At 54.0% G+C, this 25,729-nt stretch overlaps 1 protein-coding gene across 2 annotated transcripts in view; it reads left to right on the plus strand.

Moving 5' to 3' along the window:
• PTP4A3 (protein tyrosine phosphatase 4A3) overlaps positions 1-24,449 on the plus strand; it is a 48,550-nt gene extending 24,101 nt beyond the window's left edge. For both annotated transcript variants that reach the window (XM_054817110.1, XM_054817111.1), the window contains 5 exons: positions 10,926-11,717; positions 13,375-13,467; positions 17,888-18,018; positions 18,684-18,758; positions 19,621-24,449. In XM_054817110.1, coding sequence (XP_054673085.1) covers positions 11,613-11,717; positions 13,375-13,467; positions 17,888-18,018; positions 18,684-18,758; positions 19,621-19,738 — 522 coding nt within the window. In that variant the 5' untranslated portion in view covers positions 10,926-11,612 and the 3' untranslated portion in view covers positions 19,739-24,449. The remainder of the gene's footprint in view (positions 1-10,925; positions 11,718-13,374; positions 13,468-17,887; positions 18,019-18,683; positions 18,759-19,620) is intronic.
• The last annotated feature ends 1,280 nt before the right edge of the window (positions 24,450-25,729 follow it).

Raw genomic sequence — 25,729 nt, forward strand, 5'->3', positions numbered from 1 at the left:
CCATTCCCCTGAGGATGTGGGCTTTCTCCTTCAATGATCTCCAAAATCACCTGGGCACAGGCCATCAGAGCAAGCTGGGCTGTGCTGCATGACCTTCTTGCTTTCCCTGCAGGGACAAGGAGAGGAGTGAGCAGCAGCATCCCACAGCAGCTCTGACATCCCTATTCGGAGCAAGGTTTTTGCTGGTGCAGGTCATTGCAATTTCTCTTTCTGAGATGCCAGGGCATTTGCTGGCTTTTATAAAGCCACTGCTGGAAATCCTTCCTGTGAATGACAGGAATATGATTAGATGACTCTGTTAATCTTACGTATCAAAAGACAGTTCATTTAAGTGACAAGAAGCACTGGGATCTCAATTCCTTTTTTAGATGGTTTTGCCTCCAACAGTGGCTGGGAGCAGCCTTGGCATCCCAGAGCATCACTGTCTTGCAAGTGAGAATGTGATTTAAAACGTGCTCGTATGGAGCACCAGTAGCCTGATTTCTGCTTCTGGTTTGCAGCCCAGAAGGAGACTGGCTTGATTGAAATGGAGGAGCCCATTTTTGCAGTCTGAGACCACACCTGAAGTTGCGGCATTGTAGGACTCTGGTCCTGAGTAGTTTTCAGCCCGTTTTCCTACTGCTCAAGAGAGTCCTGTTCCAGCAAGGTTTTTTAATCTCTCGATTAATCTTGAATCCAGTTTGAACCCCAGTCAATGAAGAGGCAAGCTGGGAGCTGAGTGGAAGCCAATGTGGAGAATCTGTGAATCTGTGAACCCTGGGGAAGGACCATGGTGGTGCCACCCGGCTACCCTGGCCATCAGGCAGTCATAGAATCACCGAATGTTTTGGGATGGAAAGGACCTTTAAAGGTCATCTAGCTCAGCCCTCCTGCCACAGGCAGGGACATCTTTCGCTAGATCAGGTTGCTTAAAGCCCCATCCAACCTGACCTGGAATGCTTCCAAGGATGGGGCATCCACAGCTTCTCTGGGAAACCTGTTCCAGTGCTTCACCATGCTCATCATAACAAATTTCTTCCTTATGTTCAATCTAAACCTAACCTCTTTCAATTTAAAGCCCTCGCCTCTTGTCTTACCACTACAGGCCCTAGTAAAGTCCCTCTCTAGCTTTCTTAGAAGCTCTCTTTATATATTGAAAGGCTGCAATAAGGTCTCCCCAGAGCCTTCTCTTCTCTGGGATGAACAACCTCAACTCTCAGCCTGTCTTCATAGGAGAGGTATTCCAGCCCTCTGATCATCTTTGTGGCCTGCTATAACAGCTCCATGTCTTTCTTGTGCTGGGATTCCCAGAGCTGGAGACCTCCAGGTGGGGTCTCGAGAGAGTGATGGAAAGGGGCAGAATCACCTCCCTCAACCTGCTGGCCACACTTCTTATGCAGCCCAGGATGCGATTGGTTTTCTGGGCTGCAGTTGTACATTGCCGGCTCACGTCCCGTTTTTCACCCACCAGTATTCCCAAGTCATCCTTCTCCACAGGGCCGCTCTCAATCCATTCGTGATATTGGGGATTGCCCCGACCCACTTGCAGGACCTTGCACTTGGCGTCGTTGAGCTTCATGAGGTTTGCATGGGCCCATTCCTCAAGCCTGTCCGAGATCCATCTGGATGGCATCCCTTCCCTCTGGGGTATCAACCGCACCACTCAGCTTGGTGTCATCTGCAAAGTCGCTGAGGATGCACTCAATCCCACTGTCTGTGTAGTTAATCGTTTTTGAACAGTACTGGTCCTGATATGGACCCTTGCCCAACCCTACTTGTTACTGATCTCCATTTGGACTTTGAGCTGTTGACTGCAGGTCTTCGGATGTGATTGCCCCAACTAATTCCTTATCTATCAAATAGTCCATCCATCAAACCTGTCTCTCTCCAAGGCCCTGATAGCCACTGATTCCTCAGCTGGAGGAAGAGCCGCAGCCACATCCTCACCTTTTTATGCCCCTGTGAGCCCAGCTGCGAGATGCACTTCCAGGGGGCTTTGAGTTTCAGGAGCTCCCTAGTTTGCAGACCCTGAGCAACCCGAGCTCTGCTCTGGCTTAATCTCCTTCCTCTAAAGCGATGCTCGATCCTCCCTTCTCCTCCTTCCAGTTTGGTCCCCCATCTCCCATGTTGACAGGGTGTGAATCGGGCTGAGAACAAGGGGCAATGCTTTACACGCCGGGCAGGCTCTGCCCAGCAAGTGGAGACACTGATGTCCCACCAGCAGGAGTGGCTGCAACTTGGAATTTCATCCCCTTTGATCTTTTAATTGAAAGAAAACCACCTTTATGTGTTCTGCAAGCTCTCGTGGGCAGGGGACACCTCTCGGCACCTGCCAGCACAGCATCTCTTGGTGCTGGGTTTTTGCACAACAGCAGCGGCAGCTCAGACCAAAGGATTTTGTCCCTGTTGCTGGCGGTGGCCAGGTGCAGAGGCGGGAGCAGAGGGTACAGGATTAGGCCGTGCCCACAGCTGTGCATCCAAAACTGGCAGCTTGGAGGTACCTGCCTTTGTCCCTAGAGCTTTGTTGACGTGTTGCCTTTGCAAAGCAGTGCTCCCGTGGCAACCAAGGAGCTGTGCCGTGGCTTTTTGCTGGAGCTAAGGAGGTTTCCAGAAGGGATTTGCAGGGAAAACCTTCTCTGCAGGACCTGGGCTCAGTGGGATGAGCCAGGAACTTGGCGTACCGGTGGTCTGCAGCATGCCTGGGCGCCATCAGACCTTGCAGCATCCCACGCAGGAGCAGGGCATTTTCCCATCTCCTTTCGCTTGCTCCACGGCTTTTAATTATCCTGGCTGACACCCATCATGTTTCCCCTGGCATCTCTCCATATTATTAGTAGCTCTTGGGGGGGCACTTACTACCTGCATGCAGCATCTCTGTCCCATCCTACTGGAAAGGGGACAGCTCTAGAAGGGCTAGTATCTGCTGAGAGGTGACAGCAGTCAGGGCTGGTGAGGACAAGAAGGAGCCATCCCAGGTTTTTCCAGGCAGCACTGTCCTCATGGGCTGGTGGCTGCCTTCAAAAGTGCTTCAGTGCCCACTACGAGAGAGAGGGCCGCTGGTCTTGCTGCCCCCCAGCAGCCTGTCACAATATGTGTGGCCCTGTCTCCGTGAGGTGAAATGTGTAGACCCAATACTGGGGAGCAAGGGTGAGATGGTTTGGCAGGATAACCCCTAAGAGCACAGGGTCTGGATGGTGGAGGAAGCTCAAGGGCCCACAAACCCCATCTCAGCCTGATGCCATTGACTTGGAAGAGCTGCCTTTCTCCAGAGCTTGGCTTCTCTGGTCAATGCTGGCTATAGTGTGATCCCACCAGAGAAGACCTTTCCATGGAGCCCATCACAGGCAGAGCATGTTTTCTTCTCTTCCGTGTTGCCATCCCCAGCATGTCATGGAGCAGGTTGTACTTTCAACACTATCTGCAGGTCGAAATCCACCTGTTGGGTAGATTGAGTCCCCTGGTGCTCCCTTCCTCGTCAACAAATGTCTATCAAAGCCACCACGGCCAGCTGGCGTTGGGGGTTGTGCAAGACACGCTGATGACGCAGAGAAGGCTACCAGTGCCCTTTGGTCAGGGCTGCTGTTGGCTTGGTGAGGAGGTAGGACCTGGCAGGATGGGGACATCTTCACATCAGGATGCCACCACTGAGTGAGGACATCCAAAATAGCAAAGTTCAGGTCCAGTGGAAAATGAGGCAGTTGAAGACCAGGGGCCAAAACACCAGTGCTGGGGTAGGCAGTGGAAAAACTAAACACAGGCTGCACCTCTCCCAAAAATAGCTTCCCTGGCACGGGCTCAAGCTGTGCTTGGAAGGGGAGGTCACAACAGCCACCCCATGCCCTTCCTGGGGAGCTGCTGCTGCTGCCCGTGCTCCTGATGCTTCCCCCATAAGAGGCGTCGTTCCCAACCCCCCTACGCATTTTGCCGTTCAGACACCTGCCACGAGTATTAAATTCGCTCAAAATGCTGCGAGAAGCCACAAGAAAAGATGAGCAGATGTTCAGCCGCACCAGAGATTCAGGGTGGGAGAGGCACGTGGTGGTGGCAGTTGTTGGGGGGGGGGACCACTGGTGTCGGTTTGCCCCCCTATGTGTGTTTTGGGGCGAGGATGCTGCTTCAGGATTTTTTTCTTTCTGAGGATGATCTTGGACAAGGCAGGAAGCCTGGAAACGCCCCATCAGATGCAGAATTCCTTTATTATTATTTTTTTTTCTCCCTGATTCCTCTGGCCAAAAGAAATCCCTGAAGGATGGGAGCAAGCTAGCCCCCCAGTATTTGGGGTGCCCGACTTCCCTGTGCATCTGGTGCCAAAGCGTGGGGACCAGCCATCCCCAACCAACCGAGCCTTTCACCCCCCCAAAAAAACCCCTCCAGGGTGCACCCTCTGCAGATCCGGGAGGCAGCCAGCCCAAAGCCTGCTATTACTTTTCCCCATGGAGTTGGCCTCTCTTCCGCCCCCCTCTTTTTTTTTCCCTTCAAATCCGAGCCAGGAAAAGCCTCTGACGTCGGCACCGTGGCTGCGGGCTCCTCGTGGCTGCTGGGGGAAGGCGGCGGAGGGGATATCCTGGACCATAAAAGTAGGATCTCGCTGCGGGCAGGGTTGCCGCCAGCTGCCCGTGAGTCTTCTGCTGCCGGGGACGGGGTGGGAGGGACGGGCAGGGGTCTGCATTTGGCTGGGGGTGGTCCTTTTCCCCCCCAGTGCTGAACGTTTGGTACCTTTTTGTGTTTTTACGAGCTGCTCACAGCAGCTAAATCTCTTACGGCGCAAGAAGGCATTTGGTAAAAAAAAATGCCATCCTTGCACACCCCAAATTCGGGCTGCTTGGGGGGGTGGTTGCATGTGGGGGTAGAACCTGAATTCACAGCTGAAGGGTTCTTCAAGGATGCCTGGAACGTCTCGTGTTACCTCTGGAGCATTGCTCCTCACGCTCTGGATGGGAGAGGCAGCCCCGGCACCGGTGGCCATCGCGGACATCCTCACGTAGGCATGGGGTCCGTGTCCCATCAGGGTTGAGGACAGGTACCAAAGCGGGTGAGAAGGAAAAACAACTCCTGACGGGCTGTTTTAGGCACTTTCCACTCTGTGCCTCGGCCTCTCTTCAAAGAAGAAAGGTGCGAATAAAAGATAAAAAGAGGTCAATCATCTTATTGGGGCCTCTGGTGCGTTCTTGGCTTGCACAGCACTGGGAAGACTGTGCTCTTCTTTTTATCTGGCTGGCTCACTGTCTCCTCTTCCCCATTCCTCCCTTGTTCCTGGTCTCCTGATTGCCTCCTGCTTGTGAATCTCCATGTCGACATCATGCCGGCATCTTTCCCCGCTGCCTAAATACCACCAAATTCCTTAAATCCGACCGGGGCTACAGAATCAGGGGCTGTATGACTCTTTTCTGCCAGTTTACGCGGGAGCCAGCATTTACTGAGCACTAAAAAGGATGTGGGGGAAGACGCGTGAACTAGTTTATCTTGCAGATGGGTTTCGGTGGGCTGCCGAGAGCTCGCCGTCAGTCTCCCTCCGCACCCGTGCAGTTATAATCCTCTTTCTTGCTGTTCTGTTCAGAAAACATCCCCTGCGGCAAAAGAAACAAACAAAAAAACAACCCCTCGGAGGAAAAACTCCACGACGTTCTCCCAGCAGACAGTACCGGGCAGTGCTCCATTCCCGGCGGCAGATACCCCGCAGCCGCCGCCGCCTCCCTACAGTGTCCAGCACAGCTTTTCCAGGACATCCCTGTCTGCTCTTTCCAGCCCTGCACCTGGAGCAGGACGTGCCGGTGGCCGCTTGCACCTCTGCCCCCAGACACCAACTGCTGCGGGGTGTTTGGTTTCCGTCGCTCTCCTCCCGGATCTTTCCTGTTTCCTTCCGCGCAGATGTAGCCGGAGGAAATCTCAGTGTGTTGGCTTTCCTCTGGCTGGACCCCGGCTGTGGTCACGAGCTGGGGACAGCACCATGGCTTTCCATGTCCTGGGACGTGACCTCCCTGGTACCGGTGCTGGTGGTGGCAGTGGTGGTGCTGCTGATGGCAGTGGTTGCAGTGGTGGTGCTGATGGTGGTGCTGGTGACAGTGGTTGCAGTGGTGGTGCTGGTGGTGACAGCGGTGGCAGTGGTGGCAGCGGTGGTGCCAGTGGTGGTGGTGATGGTGCTGGTGGCAGTGGTTGCAGCAGTGGTGCTGATGGTGGTGGTGATGGTGCTGGTGGCAGTGGTTGCAGCAGTGGTGCTGATGGTGGTGGTGATGGTGCTGGTGGCAGTGGTTGCAGTGGTGGTGCTGGTGGTGACAGCGGTGGCAGTGGTTGCAGTGGTGGTGCCAATGGTGGTGGTGATGGTGCTGGTGGCAGTGGTTGCAGTGGTGGTGCTGGTGGTGACAGTGGTGGCAGTGATTGCAGTGGTGGTGCCAATGGTGGTGGTGATGGTGCTGGTGGCAGTGGTTGCAGTGGTGGTGCTGATGGTGGTGGTGCTGGTGGTGGTAGGTGTCCTCCTGCATGTGACCAAGCACGATAGACTCACTGTGGTCACACGTGGCAGTGGTAGATGTGTACAAAACTACTACATGGGAATAACCAGGACTACTCAGAAGCTTGCATGCAATTTTCAGGGCGATGGAAATGCTCGTTGTGGAGGTGGGTTTGGGAGCAGGGAGAGCAGGACGTGGTCAGCCGTAAGGGGAAAGGGCTGGTCGATATCTTGCTACGTGGGCTGAAACCAGGAGAGAGGTCGAACAAATGTAACACAGATGGGTGTTCTGTTAGGTTTTTCTGAAGGTGAACTTTGAACGTGAGATGTGCTCACTCGGGAGATGATGGCTCTATTTATATACGGGTAAGACACAGACTGGTTGGGTGAGTAAGAGCCTTTGTTCCAAGTCCCACTGCTAAAGCCCACGTGGAGCGACAGTTTGGCTCTGCAAAGCTTCCTCTTCCTTTGCTTGAGGAGTTGCTACGCTTGGGAAAACCTGACTTCACCAGCTGCGTCCCGCTAGCCCGAGTACCAGCAGCGTAGCCGTCAGGTCTGGCATCTGCTCACGGGTCCAGCCAAACCCTTCCGTTGACCGCAGCGAGGAAGCCCTGGCCTTTACTTTGCCTCGGGGTGCTGGGAGGAAGAGCAGCCCCATCCCTGCTGTTGTAGGGTCCGTCCCCGGACAGTTGGGAGGCCAAAGTATGTGTAACGGAGCCGCTGGTCTATTTGCAATATTCCATATTGCACAGGAATAATTAGGAGAGCCCTGTGATCCTTTCCGCTTTGGGGTGCAGGCAGGGAGGTGATGGCTCAGTGGTCCCCATCCCCCAGAGCGGCATCCTCATTGCTCTTGCCACGCCACAGTGCATTCACCCTGGATCCTCACCAGGCTCTTGACTGCAAAACTTCTTGTGGAAGAACCGGAAACTTCCACAATCGTGGTGAAAAACATCATTGCGGCTCATGGTACATCTGTCTTTTGGGGGGCTTTGCAAGGAACAAGCCCGCCGTGTCGCACAGCTCCGGCTGGAAAATGAATGCTTGTACAAATTCAAAGGCAAACATCACGGGCGAAGCTTTAAGATGAGCTTGCAGATGTTGGGGTGGCAGTGATGGGTACGTTGCAGGTCGATGGTCCCCAGCCTTCCCTGGCCTTGGGCATGGCAGGGGGACAGTGGCAGCAGGGTACCCAGCTCCTCCGCTCGTCCGTGCTGGATTTCCTTCGTTGGGCTTCACTCCGATGGGTTTGAGCCTGAAATGCCAGTACTGCGCCGCTGAGCATCTTCATCCAGGGCTTGCTTACTGCATCCTCGCATGCTTCATCCAGATCCAGATCCCCTGTAGCGCTCGAGTCGGAAGGATATTTATTCACTTGGCAGGTTATTAAAATTAGCCGAAATACCCTTTTCTGCATTGTTCTGCCATGCTTAATATGGTGATCAGCATCACAGCCTGGGGATGATTTGCGATCGAATATCCATTAGGGATTTATCGGTTTCGGGGCTGAATTGCCGGGACGTGTGATTGCCAAAATACTTGCAACGCTTCCGCTGGAGATGAGACCTTGTGGGAAAGGAGCACTCGTCGTTCTCCTACGCAAATGGTTCCCAGCGAACCTCCGTTACTGGCAGCGAGTACACCCAAGCCCATAAAAACTGATATCCAGAGCGCCAATGGAGCATGAACCGTGTGTCGGATGACGATGGAGACCAAGCTACCGCTCCCAGTGTGCAATGCTGGTGCTTGGTTGCTCAGCGGGTGGATTTGATTAACGGACATGATTAAACACGGGCACGGTTTGTATCAACACGACCCTGCAGCTGGTTAAAATGAGGTCCAAGGTTGTTTGGAAGGGGAGTTACTTTTTGCTTGAGGCAAGACATTATTAAATGAGGCGGAAGCTGAGAGATCCGAGAGCTGAAGGCGTTAAAAGGAAAAGCAGAAGATCCTCAGGTCCTTTGCGTCAGAGAAATTGGGTTTGCAAGGGGATGATTTGGGGCAATACCTGCTTTCCAGCGGCTCTTCCCTTTCAGCAGGCGTCTGTGGCTGCCCATCCCTCCCACCTCCCCTCCCTTCGGAGGGTTTTAACCTTTTTTTTCCTTGAAGCGAATGGAGAAGGAAGGAAGAAGCTCGCTGAGGGGGTTGCCAGCAGCTTTTTCTTGGGAAACATTCACTCGATGGGTTGCTGGCTCTTTTTGGGGCCGTGCTGGCCCGCAGCTCAGCACCTGGACCTGTAGGAGCCATGTAGCCAAAACCAGCTTAAAATTACCCTCCAGAAATACCATTTCTTACCTGGGCACCGTGTGCTCATCTCGAGGGGGAGCAGACCCTGCAAGTGAAGCGATGGCTGGGAACATCACTGGAAAAGCACGTTAAGCCCAGGGGGAGAGCACGTTTCCCGTCCTGTCTTGCAGGATCATTGCAAGGTTTGAGCACAGATCCCAGCTGCCGTGGTCCAGCTGGGGAGGGTGAGCAGCCCCAGGGGGGTCAGCAAAACCTTGGGGCTGAGCTGCTCTGAATCAGACCCAAAATGCTGCTGGGAAGCGGCTCGCACCTTTTCTCCCATCCCTCAGCCAAGCTTCCAGCCTCCATCAGCTGCTAAAATCTAATTTTCTTGATGGGGGCTAAAAAATCCCCCTCTGGGACGTCCCGCTTGTCCCTGCAGCCTGGACTGGGTTTGAACTTCACAGAGCATCCTTGTAGGGCAAATTATTAGTTTTCTTCAGCACCCTCAAGAAAAGAAAGAAAAAAAAAAAAACCCAACGCACCCTGACCGAAGGAGTGCACGGGTCGACGCCGCTTGCCTGTGGGTCACCGTCACAAACCGCGGAGCTGGCTCCATCCCATCTCTTCCTGGCTCTGGGGTAGCTTTACCCGATTCTTTTACAGGGCAGAAAAAAAAAATAAACGGGTCAGGAGTGATGTGATGCGGCTGACAAAGGGGTTCGGGGCGACTTGGGAGTGGGAAGGAAGGGGACACGTCAGGGTCTGTGGTGGAGCTGGGGATGGCTCAGTGCTGAAATCCCCTTGAGTTTTGGCCCTTTCCCAGCTCCTAGCCCCCTCTGAGCTCCTTTCCAAAATCCTGGCTGTAAAACCATGGGCGCAGAGATACGCTGTGTGCCGGGGCAACGCCACGGCTTGCATGTGCTGCCAATAATAAATAATTAGTGTCCCGCCAGCAGGAAAGTCCACGATTTTAGCAGCCGAGCTGGGCGCGTTCAGGAGAGCAGCCCCGCTTCCCCCTGTACCTCGCCTGGCTTTTTTTTTTTTTTTCCCCTTTGCTATTTGATTTTTTCATTCCCGGGGACCGTTGGCGAAGCAGGAACCAGCAGGCGGGTTGTAAATGATGCTCAGGCCTGGAGGAGCCCGACGACGGCACCCGGGCAGTGTGACGAGCTGGTCGGTGCTCAGCGCACCTCCCTGCTCCCACCTTGTCTTGTTGCATTGAGATAAAACAACCCGAAAGGGAAAGTTTCTGGGTGCTGGGACATCAGGAGGAGAAGCGAGAGGGTGCATGCCAGCCCAGCTCAGGTTACTTATGTGCTTATGGTCTATTTTGAGGCTCCGGCCACGCGGCGCTAAGCAGCCGCTGACCCAGGGAAGGGAAAAGCTTCAAAACAAGAGTCTGGCGTGGAGTGACGCCGGGGAAGTGCCGGGTTCCCCTCGGCTCCGAGAGGGGCTGGCAGCACCGTCGCCTCCCTCCTCGGCCCATCCTCTCTTGGGTTTTGGCATTTCCACAGTTGGAATTGATTTTCTTTTTTAATTTTTCCCATTGCCATCCTTGAAGGCGAAGATGCTCCAAGGTACTTTATAGGGAGCGATGCGCCGGTGGTGATGGGGACGCAGATGAGCGAGCAGGGGGACGCATCCGTCACTAGCGTTGATGAAACTGCGCACCTGCGACCCCCTCCTCTGCTCCCCCCCTCCCCAAGAAAGCTCATTTGCGGGCGGCTTAGTTTGCGTAAGAGCATTAGAGGTACATTTGGTGGACATCAGCCACTCGAGCAGCGCCGGCAGTGTGTGGCCGATTAGAGGCAGCGGCAGCTGGTTCGGGGCCGAGCGGCGCATTCGGGGTGGAAATATTCGCCGTGCGTTTCGGGGATACAAAGGTGAGGTGTGGGGTGACGGGATGGGTGCTGGGGGGTCAGCTCACATGGCTCGGGTGCTTTAATACGCCAGCTGGGTGTTGACGTTGGGTGGCATGAGAGCAAGCCCCTTCCCTGCCATGTGCTTTTCCCTTTTGCAGGGAAAATGTGAGTTGCCCTTCTGGCTTTCCGGTGCCATTTCAGCTTTTCAGATGACACTTCATCTTTTTCTTTAAATACCACCTCGCTTTCTAATCTGCGGTCTCGTACGAAGATGAGCATGGTCAGGGATGCTCATGCGGGATGCTGGTGCGTTTGGGGGCACCCGTGTGTGTCCCCCAGACCGGGCAGGAGCTAGCCTGGGGAGGAGGAGACCCTCACCACCGTGTTTCCCTTTCCCTCCCTTGCAGCCTCGCTCTCCGCTGGGATTTATGGAGGTGCTGATGAGCAGCTCTGAGCCCCGCAGCCCCCGACAGCCCGCCCCGTGAAGCAGTGCCCGGCCGCCTCGCCTCGTCTCGCCCGGCATCCCGACCCTCCGACTCAACCATTCAAGGCTCCCGTGCATGGATCGCCCCAGCGAGGCACCGCTGCCGGACGCCGCCGACGCCGCCCCGTAGGCTCCCGGCCCCCCGTGCCGCCCCTAAGTACTCCACATACCCCGATGGGGTAACGTGACGGGGGTCACCCTCCCGCCACCCCCCCCATATGCAGAGGCCTTTCTAGAGTGCCAGGGAGCGCGCGGCACCGGAGGCGGCAGCCGCTCGCCATCGCACACACGCCGAGGACGCCGACACTACAGCAAAGGGATTTTTTTTTTTAATTATTATTATTATTATTATCATCATCATCATTAATATTATTTTTTTCCCATCTGGCTTTTTCCCCGGGGGGCTTGCGGTGTGTCAAGGAAGCCGGCGCACTCCCAGGAGCTGGGATTATTTGCACAACGTCTGTATATTGAGTTCTCGATCCTGTTTTAGTTTTATTTTTTCAGCGCAGAGGGGTGGTGGTTTGGTTTTTTCCCCCTCCACGCCACCCTTTTCTTGGGTTTTTCCCCCACCGCCGTCAGCACCACCTCACCCTCTTCCTGTCCCATCATGGCCCGGATGAACCGCCCCGCGCCAGTGGAGGTCTGCTACAAAAACATGAGGTTCCTGATCACCCACAACCCCACCAACGCCACACTCAACACCTTCTTGGAGGTAAGGAGGAGAGGCTGGAAGTGGGGGTCTGGGACCCAGCCGCATGTTTTGGGACTAAAAGCCCACGCAGAGATGCAACAGGGTTCAACCCTCCATAGGATGAGGCAGCAGCACGTCCACTGCGGTACCATGACCGCGGTGGCATCCTGTCACGGTGGGTCCGATCACCGCCAGCTTTTTATGGCAGTACATTTTGGAGGACCCCAAGCGCAGCGTTTGGGCATGGCGGAGATGGAGCAGGGTTTCCCTGTCCCCGTTGCATCCCCTGCCAGCTCCACCAGCACATCACATCAAGGGGCTTTGCAGCAATGCACATGGGTGCACGCAACCTCCCCTGCATCTCCCAGCACGTCGATAAGGACTTTTCATCCCAAATATCCCAGTGTCTTTCCGATGTCCAGAGCGCGTTGGGTGGTGCACAAGGAGCTGGAGGGCTCGGTGCCCTGCCTGGGAGCACTGCGTCCGGCACTGGTAGCAGCTGGGAGTTACGGGGGAATTAATGGATGTGTGTCTGCGGTCCAGGGTAAAAGATTCTATGATTCTATGACTTACTCTTTTTATCAGTGCCTGGGGGAAAGGCAACATCCTGCAGGTTCAGTCGAGCTGACACAAGCAGCTTTTGCTTACAAGAATGCGTTTTGGGATGTTGCTGTAATTGCAGAGGGACCTGGGGCTGCGCACAAGCCCAACAAGGGACTTTTGCCATAGACCTGAACCACGTGGAGGTTTGACAGGCCGGTACCGGACGCATCCTCCAAGATAAAGGAAACTCCCCCACTGGCACATCCAAAAAAGCGTGTGTGAGCACCACCAGGTCGGAGAGCCACAGGAAGAGAGGGTGGGATATAGGAACAGCCGCTCCACGCCCCTGCATACCACGCACAAGGCGATGGGGATGGCACCAGTGGGAAGGGGCAAACGTTCCCCTTTCCTCTAGCTTCTTCAATTTTTGGCCAAGCTACTGAGCGCGTAGGGGTTTGCCATGGTCTGGCAAGCACGCGCAGGGAGGGATGGAGATGGATCGCTGAAGGGGACGATCTCACGTGGCGCCTGGCAGGGCCGAACACGTAATCCCAGGGCAATCCTTGCAGCGGGCGATAAGCCACGCTGGAAACAGCCCAAGTCCCGCACCCAAGCCTGCAGCGCATCGGAGCGATGACTGGATACAGCAACGAGGTCAAGAAGGAGTCCCTGTGCAATCTGCAGGATGCTGAGCACGGTCAGCGGGGTGCACTACGATGCCCCCCCCCCAGCCACCTCCGTGCATTTCTGCAGTGGGAGTTGAAACCTCACCGGGCACAAATAATTTCTCCTTTGGGGGATTTGCAGCCACGTCAGGGACATTTCTTTGCCTGGGGTGTAAAGGGGCCGCTGGTGTGGCCGTCGGGGCTTAAAAATAAACGGCACCGTTGGCGCTCGCAACTTCAATGAGCCATGGAGGTGCTGGGTAAAAATTCTGTCGTGGCCATGCAGCTTTGGTGCCCCGGGATTTAATGTTTGCTTGTGCTTCCCAGGCTGGATGGACCACAGCGCATTTTGCTCGTGGGTCCAGAGATGTGGCACGGCGTGGTCATAGCAAGGGCTCGGATGTGTTGGGGTTAACCGGGGTGCGACCCACAGGGTTTCTTCAGACCCCTCCTTCTCCTTCCTTCCCCAGGACCTGAAAAAATACGGTGCCACCACGGTTGTGCGAGTGTGTGAAGTGACCTATGACAAGACCCCCCTGGAGAAGGACGGCATCACCGTCATGGTAGGTTGCCCACCCTCCCCCATGCCTAAATACCCCTATCCCTTGGGTCTGCTAAACACCTGCGTTTCGGATAGACCGAATCAGCATCGCACGTGCCCGGGAGCGGAGTTTGAAGCCCAACTTCATCCTCAGGGCAAGGCAGGTGAGCTCCCCGCTCCTGGGCTGAGGTGGGGCTGGTGCTTTAAAAAAAGAAAGTGCTGCCCACGCACCCGAAACTGTGACTCATAAAGGTTGAGTCGGCAGCTGCCTTCCCTGCCTGCCGCTCGGGCTTTAAAGCATCCAGGGGATGAGAGCGCCTGATCCCACTTGGAAGATGCGCATGGTTCCCGTTACCCCCGGCGTTATCTTATCTGGGGGAGGTGTGGGTTTTTTGCTCTTCCAGCAGCTTGCTGGTGTAGCTCGGGGGGATGAAAGGGAGCAGGCAGCAAGCAGGAAAAGGCAAGGAGGCAGAGCAGGCAGCTGCCTGGGCTGCATCTTGGCTGATAAGTAATTGGAGATGATGTCAGGCGTGATTGCCCTGCCAGGGAGTTCAGCTCCAGCTGGAAAGTGAGGCTCTGCTCATTATTTAGGAAGGGTTTGGAAGCGCCTCGTGTCTCCTGGGGTGGTCCTCTGTGTGTAGATCCTCTAAATATAGTTTTCTTTGTATAATGTGTATCCAGAGAGATAGCTATATCCTAAATCCTCTGGGATATAGGTAGATATAGATATAGATCCTAAGTCTCTCTCTAGGTACAGATCCTCTAGATGCAGATCTCTGTAGATATAGATGCTATAGGATGTATCTTATAGAGAAAGCTGTATCCTGCGTATAGAATCTGTATGTAGGAGATCATCTCTGCTCTCTTACAGACCAAATTCTGCCTTTTACCCTGTTTCTGGCTGGGATACTTCAGTCTGAGTTTCTATATCTAGGATATACATACCTCTCTAAGTATCTTTTATAGAGAGATATCTGTATCTAGGACATGTTTTATATATGGAGATATCAATATCCTAGATATAGAAACTATATAAGATACTGTATAAGGTATATCTTATCTAGCAAGATATCTATATCCTATGTATCTATGGATAGATATATCTGTGCAGATACAGAGGTATCTCTGTATATACCTGTATCAAATATATCTCTGTATATAGACTACGTCTATATATTCTATCCCTTTCTTTGGGGAATAGGCACAAGCTAGTTGAGGCCTGACTCTGGTGTGGTGTGTCTGGGTGCCAGCATCTGGATCCGCGGTGCCCACATGTGTGGTGGTCCCATCCTGGACGTGCCTCCTGGGTGTTTTGGATGCCTCCTCTGCTTTCGGCTCCTCTGTGTGCCGCAGGGGCTCCCGAGCAATCTCTCGAGCTGATGGCGGTTGCCAAGTTGTGCCAGACATGGGTGTACCATGCCGTGGACATCTGCTTGGCCAGCTCTTCCAGCAGATCGGAGGTGGGGCAGAAATCCTGCCGCCGAACTGGCACTGTGTGGGTTTCACTGTCGGAAGGTTTATGGTGCAGGATGGATATACTGTGTTGGATATACCAATAGCGTTTAATAACTTCATCCGTGACGTAGATGGTGGGATTGATTACATCCTCGGCACCTTTGCCGATGACGGCAAGCTGAGCGGTGCAGTTGATACCCTAGAGTGAAGGGATGCCGTCCAGGGGGACCCTGACAGGCTTGAAGAGTGGGCCCATGAGAACCTCATGAAGTTCAACAAGGCCGAGTGCAAGGTCCTGCACATGGGTTGGGGCAATTCCCATTATCATGAATGGATTGAGAGCAGCCCTGAGGAGAAGGACTTGGGGATGTTGGTTGATGAGAAGCTCAGCATGACCTGGCAATGTGTGCTGGCAGCCCAGAAAGCAAACCATATCTTGGGCTTCATAAGAAGTGTGACCAGCAGGTCGAGGGAGATGATTCTCCTCTGCTCCAGTCTCCACCTGGAGTGAGTCCCCACCTGGAGTACTGCATCCAGCTCTGGGAATCCCAGCACAAGACAGACATGGAGCTGTTAACAGCAGGTCCAGAGGGCCATGGTCAGAGAGCTGGAACAGGGTCAGAGAGCCGGAACACCTCTGCTGTGAAGACAGGCTGAGAGAGTTGGGGTTGATCAGCCTAGAGAAGAAAAGGCTCCAGGGAGACCTTATAGCAGCCTTTCAATATATAAAGGGAGCTTATAGGAAAGATGGAGAGAGACATTTAGAATCATAGAATCGTTTAGGTTGGAAAAGACCTTTAAGATCATGAAGTCCAACCATTAACCAAGCACTGCCAAGTCCACCACTAAACCACATCCCTAAGCACCACATCTACCCGTCTTTTAAATACCTCCAGGGATGGTGACTCAACCACTTCCCTGGGCAGCCTGTTCCAATGCTTGACAACCCTTTCCGTGAAGAAATTTTTCCTAATGTCCAATCTAAGCCTCCCCCCTGGCACAACTTGAGGCCATTTCCTCTTGTCCTGTCACTTGTTACTTGGGAGAAGAGACCAACCCCCACCTGGCTACAACCTCCTTTCAGGTAGTTGTAGAGAGTGATCAGGTCTCCCCTTCAGCCTCCTTTTCTGCAGGCTCAACAACCCCAGTTCCCTCAGCTGCTCCTCATCAGACTCGTTCTCTAGACCCTTCACCAGCTTTGTTGCCTTTCTCTGGACACGCTCCAGCACCTCAATGTCCTTCTTGTAGTGAGGGGCCCAAAACTGAACACAGCACTCGAGGTGCAGCCTCACCAATGCCAAGGCCTCACCAAGGCCTGTAGTACTTTACCAAGGCCTGTAGTGACAGGACAAGGGGCAACAGTTTTAAACTGAAAGAGGGTAGGTTTAGATCAGATATAAGGAAGAACTTTGTTATGGTGAGGATGGACACTGGAACAGGTTGCCCAGAGAAGTTGTGGGTGCCCCATCATTGGAAGTGTTCCAGGTCAGGTTGGATGGGGCTCTGAGCAACATGATCTAGTGAAAGATGTCCCTGCCCTTGGCCGGGGGGTTGGACTCGATGATATTTGAAGGTCCTTTCCACCTCAAACCGTTCCATGATTCTATGATTTTGTGGTACGGCATGTCATCCTCAGTGTGAGCCCAGAGATCTGCACTCATGGCTGAAGCGGTGCTTTCCAGGCATTACGGGGAGGAGATGGTCTTGCAAGACGAACATGTGCTGTGCAGGGTGGGCTGGCTCAAGCATTAGTACACCCTGAAGCCCGTCCTGCTCCTTTCCTAGCAAAGCCCGACTGAAATCACATTACCTGGTCAAACACTGAAGTGAAGCTCAGCAGCTTCTTTTGCCATCTTACACCAAGGATGACTCCAGCACGGCAGCTTAGTGACTCCTCAAACGGAGGATTACAGCCCCCTGCTTCCCACACGCCGGGGCTCACCATGCCGCATCCCCTCCAAGCGATGCTCCCCTGCCCATCCCTCTCCCCCGCTGGTGCATAGGAGTGGTCACACTCCTCCTGTCAAAGCCATTTTGGGAGAGAAATCCCCATCTTGGGAGAGACATACAACCTCAACTGGCTGCCATTGCCCATGGGGAGAGACCATCCTTTCCCCAAAATGCTGTGGCAGTCGCAAGCAAGCAGGGAGGGAAGCGGGGGACTCTGTTCCCACAAAGCAGAGCCCAGGGCCTGGGGGTGCTTGATGCAGCACCCGTTTTATCCAGTTCATCACCGTGCCCTGATGTTGAGTCCAGGCAGCTCAAGGATGAAGCTCGGAAGAAGATGGGTGCTTTTTTTCTCCTTTCCTAAAGAATGCTATTTAAATGGCCCTGTTTGGATGGATCTCCCTCCAAAAAGACAGAGGACAGAGCCCTTCACCTCTATGGTGGCATTAGGGGGTCCCTCGAGCATCATTTCAGGGCTTGTGTGTTTACCTTCCCTCCATGTGTTGCAGCAAGCTGAATTTCAGCACCACATCAGAGATTTCAGCCGTTCTCCAAGCCACCTTTGCTCAAACTTCCTACAAAATGGCTTTGCGCTCCTAAGCACTGGATTTAGGCAGGAGCTGGTGGGGGGGGAAGGATGGGAGTTGCATCACACCGAAGCTCACTGTGGTCATCCGAAATGGGGAAGAGGCAGGCGATGGCCACCCTGCTCTGCAGAGGCAGGAGGACATGGGGACCATGTTGCAGATCCTGTAGGTGCTCCTGACGGCTGAACCTGTCTGTAGGAGATGGGAGGACCGCAGACCTAGACTTGTATGGCTGCAAACCCTGAGCTGAAGCGGCCAGGGGATTTCTGCATGCCGGACAGCGCTGCAAAACCTGCTACATCCCTGCAGAGCTGCAGTGTGAGCCCAGTTCCTGGCATGCACATCTGCCTCTCCACTGCCAAGGTCCAAAACACCATCACCCTGAGTAAAAGCAATCCCTTGACTTTTTCCCCAGGGTCTGACAACATTTCTCTCCTCCCCTCAACCTTGCAGGATTGGCCGTTCGATGATGGAGCGCCTCCCCCCAGCAAGATAGTAGAAGATTGGCTCAACTTGTTGAAGACCAAGTTCTGCGAAGACCCCGGCTGCTGCGTGGCCGTGCACTGCGTGGCCGGCCTGGGGCGGTAAGTCAGAGCCCAGCACCCTGGCTGCCACCCACCCATGAAGGAGGGAGGGGGAAAACCATGCCTGCTCTCCTCCTTGCCTGCCCTAGTCCTCCTTTGAGCAGGGTTTTCGCATGCAGTGGAGACCTTGGTGGGAATAGGCGTTGATGGGGGACGCTGCTGCCTGACCTCCTCCTTGCACTTCTCATGGCCAAATCCTGGGCATGGGGGGAGACCCGGGGTGCTCAGCACTGTCCTACCGGTGCCCTGTGGCTGTTTTGCTTTTGCTAAGAGCTTATCGTGGAAATATCACGAAATGCCTCTTGCTACAACGGGGAGCTGATGCTTTTCGAGAGCTGCTGCATTTTACTGCTCCCCCCACTGCAGGTCAGGTTCTGCACGTGTATTTACATCCACTTTTCCGATAGATTTGTCTCCAAAGTCCTCGTGCTCATTAGAAGAGCATCAGACAGCTGCCAACCCCTTCCTAGGGGTTTTAACCCAAAATCCTCCTTGGGGAAGCGCTTACAGCCAAATGGCAAGAAATTACAAACTAAAAGCGAGCGCTGGCGACTGCTCGCGATGCCACCGTTACAGCCCCGCAGCGTGTCCCCCCGCCCCAGGACGGGATGTCAGCCTCTGGGCTGCGTGGCTGGGGAGTGACTGCCACCACCTTTGCCTTTCAGCGCTCCTGTCCTCGTCGCGCTGGCCTTGATCGAGAGCGGGATGAAGTATGAAGACGCCATCCAGTTCATCCGGCAGTAAGTCGAGCGGCATTTTGGTGTCGGGGGAGAACTCAGCCCTTCTCCAAGGGAATGGGGAGATCTGGCATGTTACCAGGGTTTTTTCAGGGCACCAGGGTTGCTTTTCTCTCCTTTTGGAGGGGGTGAGGAAGAAAAGGGAGGGCCAGCGTTTACAGATTCACAGATTCACAGATTGGTAGGGGTTGGAAGGGACCTCTGGAGATCATCTAGTCCAACCCCCCTGCTAGAGCAGGATCACCTAGAGCAGGTTGTACAGGATCATGTCCAGGTGGGTTTTGAATCTCTCCAGAGAAGGAGACTCCACAACCTCTCTGGACAGCCTGTTCCAGTGCTCGGTCACCCTCAGAGTGAAGAAGTTTTTCCTCATGTTCAGATGGAACTTCCTGTGTTCCAGTTTGTGCCTGTTGCCCCTTGTCCTGTCACTGGGCACCATAGAGAAGAGTTTAGCCCCTTTTTCTAGACATCCATACTTTAGATACTTTATAAGCATTGATCAGATCCCCTCTCAGTCTTCGCTTCTCCAGGCTGAGCCCCCTTTGCATCGGGGCTGTCGGAGGCTGAGGTGGCAGCCGGGAGCATCCCTGGGGGCTTTTGGCAGGCACCCTGCTTTTGGGCAGCCTCCCCAGGCATTTCTTCCCTGGCTCTCTCCATGTCCTAAAGACTGGCAGAGTGGATGAGCAAGAAAAGCTGCTGGGGTCAGTGCCCGTCTCCGTCCCTGGAGGATGCACACAGCTGCAGCCTCCAAAATCCCTTCCTGCTCCAGGCAGGGGGATTCAGCAGCCTGACAGGGGTGGGTTTGGGGTGCAGGGTCTTCTCCCACCGCACCTCTGACTGTGCCGGCCCTTTTCTGTTCCCGCAGGAAGCGCAGAGGAGCCATCAACAGCAAGCAGCTGACGTACTTGGAAAAATACCGACCAAAGCAGAGACTCCGATTTAAGGACCCTCATAACCACAAGAACAAATGCTGCATCATGTAACCTCAATGACCTCTTGCCAAAATCCGTGCACACAGACACCCGGGCACTCGCATGCATCCCACCCCCTCACCCCCCTGGCCCAGCCCTGTGCACCCCACGCGCTGCCCCACTGCCAGGGCTGGGGTGGGGGGACGTGGAGCACCACCAAGGTGTTCCAGCACCCACAGCACCGTCGTCTTGTCGGACCCCTGAAAAAAGCTGCTCTCTCCAGCTACAGCCCCGAGGAGGGAAGGCAGCGCTGCCCTTTGACTCTTGGCGTTAGCAGGCAGTGAGCTCACGTGACGGTTCTTCATCGTCTTCCTCCTCCTTCCTTTTCCCTCCCGTTGCACTGAGAGGGATGGGCAGGGGGTGCTTGGTTTGGGGTGATGCAGGCAGGGCTGTGCCAGCTGAGATGGGATGGGGAGCAGGAGGGCCGGACCACCCCCGGAGAAACCCTTTCCCACCTCTTCCGTATAAATAAGGGCTGCAGCAGCGGGGACGGAGGTGGGGATGGTGCAGTGGCCTCAGGGGGGAAGCAGGGAGGGGTGAAGGGGGCTTGTAGCTTGGTGCTGGCCTCGTAGCCGTGGGAAGGGCTGAGCTAAGTCCCCTCCAGCACCATTCCCTTTCTGCTGCCCCCTCTGCCACTTCGCCATCTCCCCATGGCCTCGATGCCAGCTAGGATGCTGCAGACGGGGCTCCCTGGGGGCTTGCTGCAGCGAAGGCAGAGGTGCTGGGAAACTTGGGAGACCGTGGCAGGGCTTTGAGGCACCCAGCTTTGCCATGGTGCAGGGTCAGCACTGGGTCCCCCAAAGTGTGGGGTGCTCTTATTTATAGCTTCCAAATTCAATGCACAGGGTGGTGGGTTCTCTCCTGTCATGTTCCCATCACCGCGCCACGGCACAAACCCCAATTCAGGCTGCGATGCCCTGGGGACACAACGTGTATCTTGAGGCACGTCCTCATCCTCCACCGCTGCGTTTGCTGTAGATGTCCTGGGGGATTTTGGGTGCTCCTGGCAAGAGCACTTCACCAAATTTTGCACCTGCCTTTCTCACACCCAGTGGCATCTGTAACGCAACGCCTGACACCCCAAAACCCCCCCGGCACGGGCCCTCGTGGGGTGGACTCGGAGGTGTCCTTGAGCCGGGACATTAAACATCTCTCAACTTTCTGCCTTTGAACGCTTGCAGCACCTGGAGCGGTGGGCATGTAGGAGGCGTGGGGGTGTTTTTTCTTTTGACGAGGATAAGAAAAAATTTGCTAATTAAAGGAAAAAAAAAGTCTTTAAAAAAAAAAACCTGTTTGTCTTCCGCACGTCCTCTGGCCTTTCTTTCTCCCATCGCTGCCCGGCAGAACCTGGGAGGTCACCCATGGCCCCCCCAGACTGATCCTCGGCACCGGGTCACAGCCGGCCGCCATCTGTCACCAGGGCATATGTGTGGCCCAAGGGATGCTCCAGGTATCTTCTGGGCTCGCTGCTGCTCGCCCCCCGCAGCTGCAGAGGATCGCAGATGTTGGGGCAAGGGAGGGCTAGTCATCCAGCATCTTGTGGTTTTAGGCTGCCCAACTTGAGGTGCCTTCAGTGCCCTGTGTTTGGTATCTCCAAATGTTTGTGTGCCTTCCGAAACATAGTATCCAGAGACATTTGCTTCAGAGGGTTCATCTCTTGGGATAAGTGGTGAGGAAGGCTGGTTAGACACTTTCAGTACCTGCAGAAGGGTAGGGGACAGTTTGTGCCACCGCACGTGGGCAGAGGGAGCTCAGAGCCATTTCCAGAGCCACTTCTCTCCCGATGGGAGCCAACCCCACTGCGCGGCAGGGATGGCCATCCCATGGGATGGGCCGTGGTGCTGAGCGAGGTGGAGACCCTCCACGCATGGCACCAGAGCTGTCATACCCCACACCTTGGGCCTGTCCAAGCCCCCACATTGTGGGACAGCCCTCGATCCCTTGAGTTTCTCCTGCCCCGTTCCAGGCTGTTGGTTCCTATGTCTCGTGGGGAAGGTGGCGGTGATTGAAGGTTCTGCGTTGGTTGGGAAGGGTGAGAAATTGGACTGATAAAAAGGCCTGATCCTGTATTGCAACATTCCCACTGGGTGGGTCACCATCCTCTTCCTGCCCCGTTGTGTCCTCCTGCTGCTAAAATAGGTGCTGCTTCATCCCCAGGGGCAGTAGGAGGTGGCTCAGCACAGTGATGGGGACAGCCCCGATGCCTCTTAGCCAGGAGATCTCGTGGTCTCATGTGCTCCCCAGTCACAACAGTCTGTGCCATGACTTCCGAAGAATTTAGGATAAAGCGGTGGGAACCGTTGCTTTGCAGGCTTGGAGATGTTTCTGCCCTGGCAAGAGGAGGGGAAATGTTTTCCTCACCCACACTCATGGGAGCATTGCATGGCAGATTGCCCAGGGCAAGCGGTCCAGGGCTTCAGCCACGATGCTTTCGAGTTGGGATCGGGATGGGGACAGAGAGGCTTGAATTCAGCCTCCTTTGGCCACAGGAACTCTTCACCTCCTCCATGTAGGGTTTGATGGTGGAAGTGCTCGGTGCTGAGCTCTGATGAGAGTACACTCACATCTCAGCTTGTTGGGCTTGTTTGGGGGGAACACAGAGCGGGGGACAAGCTTTGCAGTGCTCCTTCGCTTTATGTAGCATCAACCCAACCACCTTAAAAATAGAGAGCTTCTAGTGTAAGTGATGTCCTTGACCTGGTACAATCCATGTGGCCTGAGCACCTCTGGCTAGCAGAGCAGCATCTTGACACTCTTCAGTTTTGTGAGTGACTGCAAAATACCCCAAACCCATGCTGCTTTAATTGTCCTATTTTTTTTTTCTTTTTTTAATGGGTGTCTCCCCCTTGTCCTGGAACTTGCTGTCACCTGCTGTGCTGCTCCATGGACAGGACACCTTGGCAGCCCAAGAGCTGCTGCCCTTGTATGGATAGCTTGAACCCACTCCAAGGTTTCTCTAGGTTCGACTGCCAAATATTTGGGATTTTTTTTTATATGGACTTGGGCTCCTACCTCTGAGGTACCAGCTCCTTGGTGTTTCAGCCTAGAGAGGGTTATGGAAACATAACAGGCTGGGGAAATTGAGGGATCTTCCAACAGGGTTTTGGATTAGAAATCTCAAAGACCCCAGTTCCCTCTCAAAAATCTTGGGAGAGTTGAGGAAGAGGGAAAGTTGGAGCTCAGTAGACACATAGCACCAGAGTGAGGCCTAAGTGGCCAAGGGCTCATGGTTTGGGCTGGTTTTTGGATCTCTGCTTGTACACAAATCCTTGTCTCACCTCAGATGCCAAGATGTTGAAAGGAGAGCCTTAAAAATTTGATGTATTTGTTGATTCTGTTACTGCTCCAGTTGTCTCCATTGGGTCTTGGCAGATGTCATAGGGAACAGACATCCCCATGGCTTTGGCTACAAACCACCCACCTTATCCTGCCCTTTTCTGCAAAGGCACAAACTTGGTTTTATACCTCCTCACCGCTATCCACCTCTCTCACCCCCTCCATGGAAACCCACCATCTTTCCATAGTTTGCAGGGACAGGGCTCCAAACTGGTAGCAAAAGCTGTGGAGACCCAAGGGACGGTAAAGCAGAGGTGCCCTAACCGTCAAACCAAGAGCTTGTAGGCTTTGCCCAGGAATCAATGGCTGAACCTCGTGTGGGGGAATAAATCTGAGCGAGAATTCATAGTTGGGTCCTCTCACCAGTGGTACATGTGTGCCCTTATCTGCGTTTCGGTTAAGAGGCTCGCGCGTCCCTTCTGTTCTCCGTGTTTGCCAGACGTATGGAACGCATAGTGGGGGCAGCGGTGGGAAGGAAGGCAACGTGGCCATCACAAATGGCCAGCTCTTTATTTAAGAAAGGTCTGGCGACGTGTATTTAAAGACTTTGCATTTGTGAATTCATGAGTCTTGCAATAAGGCTGACACTGTGGTGCTTGGGCTGAGAGCTTCAGATGAGGACGTTTATGAGTAACAGATTTCCCGAGGAAGCAAAAGAGTCTTTATCTACAGTAGAACGAGTAATTTTCTTTTTTTTTTTTTTTTTCACTGGGTTTGTTTGGTTTTTATTAGTCTCAGTGGGAAGGCGCACAGGGAGATTCGTGACTTCCATGCAGTTTCCAGGGTTTTATATCTTACTTGCTTCCAGCGGGCTGGGTAGGTGCAGTTTGGTGGGTGGATTTGGATGGGATACTGTCTGGTGGGAGAAAAATGTGGCTGGTTTCTTTGCGCAGCGGGGGGTCACGGGCCGGCTGCGGTCCCGCTCGCAGGCTCTGGCAGACATTCCCGGGGAGGGGGGGGTGTCGTTTTTGCCGCGCTCGGCTTCCCTTTAGACGATGATCTCCCAATGAACTCTCGACTTCCCTGCTGTTTCTTTCTGTGCAACAAAGAACTGCATATTTTCCTTTTTAACTCCGTGGGCAATCGTAGTAGTATGTAGATTAAGCCCAGATGACTTTTTTTTTTTTTTTGTCTGAGCCATAGCTAAATTATTATACCCAATGCTTTTTGTATCAGACGGCATCACTTTGAATATGCAGATGAGGTATAGGATCTTGACACTTTATAACCTTTTTAAAAAGAAACTTGTCTGTTTACTTACATCTTGTGTAAAAAGGAAAAAAAAATGTATGCCTTTTAGTAATCACTTTTTTTTTTTTTTTAGTTTTATGAAATTACAGTGGTTTCACTCCAGCAGCGAAATAAAAAGCGTTCACTGTTTTGTACATCCCTGTGTGCTGCAGTGCTGCTAATGGGGGAGTTACCAAGATGGGGGAGGCAAAGGCAGAGCCAAACTCTGGCCAAGGGGCGGTGGGAGGGGTGCATGGGGGGATGTCATGGTCCTGCTGCTTCCCCTTGCCTGGAGACAGCCCACTCCCACCCCAAATGTGTCCTAGCTATATTCTCCCTGGGTTATTTTCCCCCTCTAATCCCATTCCCCTTTCCTGGGAGTTCCCAGGACAGACAATGGAGGTGGCTGGGAAAGGGTTGGACCTACTGCGATTAGATGATGGGCTGCAGCCAGATTAGGTAAAAAGTAGAGCCCAGGGCAGAGAGAATTGATTTGCCCATGCCAAGGCTGGTGCTAGGGGTGCACCCAGGGCTCCAGGCACTCGCATAAAGCCCTTTTCCCCATGGGCTGCTCTCTGTCCCATCCAGCATAGTCACTGCATGGTCTATCTCCAGCCCTTAGCAAAACTTCGTGCGTGTCTTCAGTGGTGATTGCCAGGCCAGGTAGCCCCCACTTCCAGCATCCCCCCAACACAGCCACCGTGATCACAGCAGGGTCAGGAGCCAGTGCCTTGCCAGAGACAATCCAACCATCACAGCATTTACTTCCAGTCCAAGAGAGGCCTTCTCCAGAGGAAGGTCTGGCAGCAGGGAGACCCCAGGGCTGGTCTGCAGCGGCGAACTTGCCTTGGCTGAGCGAGCTAATTGTGTTGCTCACTTACCAAAGTGTGTCACGGGTTTTAAGTACCCACTTCATCATCAAATAATTGGCACAAGCAGAGCCCACACACACCCTGATCCTGTGTCCAGCATGCCTCAACTGATGCAGTTGGATAAGAGATGTTGTAAGGCTCAGCGATGCCTTTTATCCCACGTGGAAAGCGCTGACCCCACAGCAAAACTGTAAGGTGCTGTTGGACAAGCTGCCCAACTGAGCACACCGGTTGGGCCCCCAAGGACCCATGGGTAATAAATCATAGCGTGCAAGAGCCTACTCACTCCTGAGGTCACCTGTGCAATGGGCAGCCCTTGTACCAGAGACACACCAAATACCTGTATCAACTGTGACCAGCCTCTCTGGGCTCTGGCATGAAGCAGCAATAGGAGGAACCAGCTCCTAAATATGCATCATCCGCCAGCAGAAACACACCCACCAGGGATGCCTGGGTTAGGAAGGTCTTGCAGCTGGAGATCTGATGGCTGCTTCTCCCTCCCTTGCTGCTTCTCCTGTTATAGACCAGTTTAACAGCTAAATCTACTGGGTGGAGAGCAGCTGCT

This window comes from Grus americana, chromosome 2, assembly GCF_028858705.1.
Source record: "Grus americana isolate bGruAme1 chromosome 2, bGruAme1.mat, whole genome shotgun sequence".
In the NCBI taxonomy this organism is placed as follows: Eukaryota; Metazoa; Chordata; class Aves; order Gruiformes; family Gruidae; genus Grus; species Grus americana.